We start from the raw sequence: 6,001 nt of genomic DNA on the forward strand, positions 1-6,001 counted from the left end.
CTGTTAGCAAACTTCAGAATAATAGTGTAGGTTCGATGCTCCCTTTTGTCTCTGGGAAGTATGCAGTATGCTCTCTTGAAAACAGAAACAGAGAGCTCTTTCTCCACTTCCCTCATATGCGCTCTGCTTGACCTGGAGTTGTCTCTCAAAGCCTGTGGGGGATCTAGTTCCTAAGGCCATGCAGTGGCTGCAGCTGTTATCAGCAGGGAAAATTACTATTAGTCCTGACCTTTGTTAACCATGTTTCTCCCCACCACCAAGCAAGCAATCAGTTCTGTAGCCAACACCAGCTGGGTGCCCACCAATTCAATTTAATTCCAACACTACCTAGAGATAGCCTCAGATACCACAGGGTAAGGGTGCAGTCCCAAAAGAGGGCTTCTTCCTTCCCATCAGTTGCATGTCCAGGCCTCTGGAACAGCTGACTGACTGGCTTTAAGTTTCAACTTCCAAAACCTCCTCTTAGAGTTCAGTTAATTTGCTAGAGTGGGCCTGGTGTGGTGGCTCACACCTGTAATCCTAGCATTTTGGGAGGCCAAGGTGGGAGGATTGCTTGAGGCCAGGAGTTAAAGACCAGCCTGGTCAACATAGCGAGACCCCTGTCTCCACAGAAAATTTAAAAATTAGCCAGATGTCGTGGTGCACACCTGTAGTCCCAAGCCACTCAGGAGGCTGAGTCAGGAGGATCGCTTGAGGCCAGCCGTGAGCCATGATCATACCACTGCATCCAGCCTGGGTAAAAGAGTAAGACCTTGTCTCAAAAAAAAAAAAAAGGATTGCTTAGAATTCAGGGAAATGCATTTACTGATTTATTAAAAGGATATCTTAAAGATACAAATAAACAACCAGATGAAGAGATACATAGGGTGAGGTCTGGAAGAGTCTGGAGTACAGGAGCTTCCGTCCTTGTGGAGCTGGGGTGCACCACCCTTCTGGCATGTTAATGAGTTTTTGTTCATGTTCCTATCGACCTCCACATGTTAACCTATCTGGAAGCTCCTGAATCCTGTCCTCTAGGGCCTTTCATGGAGACTTCGTTGGATAGGCATGATTGACAACCACATAGAAATGTGATTGGACAAAAAGGGCATGACCTAAACCCAGCAAGGCCTGTCACTTCAGATTCTTCATGGCTTCTTTGTGAGGCATCCTTCCTCCAAGGTTTGGGGACGAGCCCTCTATGGAGCAAAGGTCTTATGACCCACAATCAGATTAGAGTCTTGCCTTGGGCAGGTGAAAGGAGGGCAGGTCAGAGAGAGAGAAAGATTCTGCCTCCTGAGACCTTCTTCTGAGGCCCTAAGTGCCCCACATTATGACAAAAAGCTGTAACAGGGGCTATGGGAGTTATAAGTCAGGAATCATGGACAAAGACCTATATAGATAGATGATAGATGGATAGATAGATAGATGATAGATACATAGATAGATAGACAGATAGATGATAGACAGATGTCATATCCTATAACCTCCTGGGGAGCAACTAAGGTCATGGCTGTAAAGTGCTCAGTGCTGGGAGTTCTCTTTCAGTCCTCATGGCTGTGCCCTAACAGGGAGCAGATGTCCTGCTTGCTGGCGAGGAAATAAGCCCTAAGCCTCACTCACTTAGTGATTGTAGAGAGGTCCTTCATGCTTCATTTTCCTTTCTCATAGAAGCTTAAGGATACCCAAGTAACCTAGGCTCAGATTACATTCAGGCTCACTAAGGGTGGCTGCTAAACCACCCTTTTATACCTACTCTCTCCTTTCTCTTCCCCTTAACAACTAACAGAAAGCAGGGTTCTGTCTGGTCACTTACAGCTATAATTGCTTAATACTTAAAAAATCAAGGGAAAATGGGTTTTTTTTTAAGCTTTTGGAAAGGTTTCACAGGCAGCCTTCTTACTTGGAAATCTCTATTTTTGGTGGACGTTTTGATAATTTATATAGATTTTTTTTGTTTAAGTAGGACAGAGGAACCAAAAAGAGTTTACAGTCTGGCTTTTTGCTCCTTGCATACAATTCAAACAGCATGAAATAAAGCAACTCTTAATTTGAAAAAAGATTGGGTTGTCACATCAACAGGGTCTTACTGTAAGTCAGGAAGTCAGAACACCTGGTTCTAATCATAACTTTTACTACCTATGTGACCTTGAACAAGGCACTTAACCCCCGAGTGTGGTTCCTGGACCAACAGCATCAGTATCACCTGACAGCTTGTTTAAAATGCATAACCTGGATCCTCACCCCAGACCTACTGAATATGAATCTGCAACTTCCCAATGGCCCCGGGTGATTGGTATAAACATTAAAGTTTGCAAAGCCCTGGTCATGAGCCTATTTCCTCTTTGGTCAAATGGGGATGGTATGACCCACCTGAACATCTCACAGGGTTGTGATGAAAAGCAGATGAGATAATACACGTAAACATTATTTTATACTGCAAAATACTGCACAAATGCCAAGAATTAAAGTGTCTCCCGATGTGAAAGATGGAGAATGGTAATTGTGTTATTGTATAAAATGCTTCTCAGTTAATGGTAATCACTGTAATGGGATTGGCCTTTCCTGATTTTTGCTCATGATGCTCTAATAATATTTTCCAGATTATGACCTTTCAAAGATGAGGGACTTCATCAACCAACAAGCTGATGCTTATGTGGAGAAAGGCATCCTTGACAAGGAAGAAGCTGAGGCCATCAAGCGCATTTATAGCAGCCTGTAAAAATGGCAAAAGATCTAGGAGTCTTTTGACTGTTTCAGAAAACATAATATAGCTTAAAACACTTCTAATTATGTGATTAAAATTTTTTGACACAAGGATTATTAGAAAGTGCTGAATTTACAGTAGTTAACCTTTTAGAGGTGGTTAAAACATAGCTTTCTTCCCGTAAAAACTATCTGAAAGTAAAGTTGTATGTAAGCTGAGATTTTGTAAACGGAATCCTTATTTCCTCATAGACTTATATTTTATCATCAGAATATGTTGCTTTGAAAAAGCCTCTAATGGACCCTAAAGCTCACCCTTCTTCCCACTGTCTCATCCTGAGTATTGAGGGGGTTCTGTTTTCAAGGCATGCCAGGTACCAAAGCACCTTGCAGAATGTGTCTGTTACAAGATGTCGTTTCCACTAGCAGTTCCCTTTGGAGAGTCGAAATAAATTCACATTTTCTCAAAGTCTCAGAGCTTTGGAAGAGCCCTCTGCTTTTTTGGCTGCTCTTTTTATCTGGTTCTTTATTAGGCCCAGTGACACAAAAAGGATCCAGATAAATGGGTACAAGATTTGCTGGATTTACTAACAATTTCCCCCTGCTCTTAACACTTCCTATTAGTGACTTTTCAGACACTGAGTTTACTTATCAAGAGGGATATTTATGTCCTCTCTAAGAAAACAAATGAGGTCGTAAACACTGCATAAAGCAAGGCAAAAAGGTATGCCCCATCTCAGTTATCTAAACTGGATTAGAGCCAAGCCAAGGTTTCTCAACAGAGAGCAAAGGGTCAGGCAGTAGGATAGAAATAGAGATAAAGATCATTCCTTCCTTGTGATCCAAAGCTGGTAGACCAGCTTCCCTGGAGGAAAAGGTTAATGAACTTCAGGTCCTAGCAACTCAGGCCCCGTCACAAACACAGCCCCAGAAACAAACATACAGTGGTCCAAGGTCTTCTTGAAATGCTCACAGTTAATGTTCCCAAACTAGAGAATGCTTTGAAAACGTATTATTCAGTGTAAATTAATTACATACATATTTTCTATATATTTGCTTCAAATCATAAAAATAACATAATGCTTTGTGTATTAGCTGTCACTATGACCATGTTTCAAATGGTCTTCTGACACCTGCATTGCTGTCCTGAATGCCCCTACCTGGTATGCCACCTTTTGGTGGGGACTGTAGGGAAAGGCTGGTTTTCACGGGTAAGAGATGGCTGCTGCTTCTCCCATCCTCTCCAGAGAGTTGCAAAAACAAACAAAAGCCAAAGCCTGACACACATACACACAAACTAAACACAGTATGTTCTAGAGAAGCCAATACCCATCCATGGGTGGAAAGAGGGAACTAAAAACACCTTTGCCCAAATAACACTTGCCAAAACACAGTGAACCGGACTGTTTCCATGAGTCATCTTTGATAACATGACCGACTCTGATTCAGCTGAGCCCAAACAGGCTGCATGCATGTCCATCCGACAATAAACTGGCACTGGCCAAAGCATTTTATCCATTTGCTTTTCTATAATGGATCTAAATGCCTATGCAGCATTTTTGAAAATAAGAAGGTACTTAGGGAGTTTATTGCAGTTCTTAAAGCACATTGGCATTCATTAGCTCCTACCCACAACCAAAACGAAAGGAAGATCATCAGTCTTGTTTTATAAATGAGCAAACTGGTTCACAAAGGGAACAAAAGCACAGGATATACTCCAGCTCGTGCGACCAAGAAATGGTAAAGCTGGGATAGAACCTAAGTTTCTTGTCTCAGCCCACTCCAGTGATTCTTTGCACAAGGTAGGGACTGAAGTACTCAGTGTGGAACAGTTCAACTGTGGCCACAAAGAATTCCAAGTTACTAACAACTTGAAGATGAGCAATGTTTTGGCTACAGAATGCTAAGAGAGACCATAGGCAAAAATAAAATACTGAGAAAAAAAAAAGTTTTTGAGATTGTGGTCTTAATTTCAAATGTCTTTTGGATGACTCTCAAATTTCAGATCATTTTATGTTCAATAGCACAATAACACTACATTTTTAATGGTTCCTAGGCCACCACAGAGGCTTGTTTGAACCTTTTCTTACATACATACCTGTTTTCCTTCCCTTATGTTTTTCATTTAGGTCTCTCTTCATCCAACTAACTCCCCACAGTTCAGGTAATGAATACAAGAAAACAGCAAAGCATCAAGAGAGTACCCTATTTAAAAAAAAAAACCAAAAACCTTTTTTTGAGATGGAGTCTCACTCTGTCACCCAGGCTGGAGTGCAGTGGCATGATCTCTGTTCACTGCAACCTCCGCATCCCAGGTTCAAGCAATTCTCCTGCCTCAGCCTCCCAAGTAGTTGGGATTACAGGTGTGTACCACCATTCCCGGCTAATTTTTTGTGTTTTTAGTAGAGATGGGGTTTCACCATGCTGGGCAGGCTAGTCTCAAACTCCTAACCTCATGATCCGCCCACCTCGGCCTCCCAAAGTGCTGGGATTACAGGCATGAGCCACTGTGTCTGGCCAGAGAGTACCCTATTTCAAAGATGCTATAACATGACAAAAAAAAGATAAGACACAAAGGATTATGTATGTTATGAACAAACAAGAAATCAGCAAGACAAGGGCTGACAGCTACTGTTTCCCATGGATGCAGCAGTTGGTCAGCCTTAGGGTTTGGAAGTGTATAGTTCTAATTCTGCGAGCTCTGATGCATTAACACCTAAGGGCATTTGTTTCTTGCTTACTGGATGACCTGAAGAAGTGAGACAGAAGGAAAGAAAATGAGGGAAGATAAAAGAGAGAAGAGAAAAAGTAATAAAAAGAAGAAAATGAAATTATTTTTGCTATGTTGAGATGGGGTAGATATGGGGAATTTCAGTGGAAGCCTAAAGATTTATTTAATGTAACAGTTGAATAGAAATTGAGACCAAAATAATATATAATTATAAATGATATATTGCTTAAAGTGTACTACTGTAAACTACACATATAATAAAGACCAATTAAATTATGGGAATAAAAATCTCTCAATTCAAATAAGTACAAGATTACCAAACACTCTATAAAGTAACCTAGCAATGAAATCTAAACTAGAATTCTGCAATATAATATCAGATTATGGTATTATTTATTTGTTCTTTTGATTTATTCCATATTTTCACTATATCTGAATCACATTAGGTCAATGAAAATGCCAAGATTACTAGTAACTGTAATTGATTCGCTTTTAGATTATTAATACTTTTTCAAAATTATATTTATAATAATAAAAACCATTAAAGTGAAGAAGGAGCTATCACCATTTAAATATATAACATAA

At 40.5% G+C, this 6,001-nt stretch overlaps 1 protein-coding gene across 1 annotated transcript in view; it reads left to right on the plus strand.

Moving 5' to 3' along the window:
• SCG3 (secretogranin III) overlaps positions 1-2,904 on the plus strand; it is a 38,916-nt gene extending 36,012 nt beyond the window's left edge. The window contains exon 12 of the mRNA XM_012442391.3: positions 2,583-2,904. Coding sequence (XP_012297814.2) covers positions 2,583-2,701 — 119 coding nt within the window. The 3' untranslated portion in view covers positions 2,702-2,904. The remainder of the gene's footprint in view (positions 1-2,582) is intronic.
• The last annotated feature ends 3,097 nt before the right edge of the window (positions 2,905-6,001 follow it).

Source organism: Aotus nancymaae, unplaced genomic scaffold (genome assembly GCF_030222135.1).
Source record: "Aotus nancymaae isolate 86718 unplaced genomic scaffold, 86718_ANA_hifiasm-v0.15.2.pri h1tg000062l, whole genome shotgun sequence".
NCBI lineage: Eukaryota > Metazoa > Chordata > Mammalia > Primates > Aotidae > Aotus > Aotus nancymaae.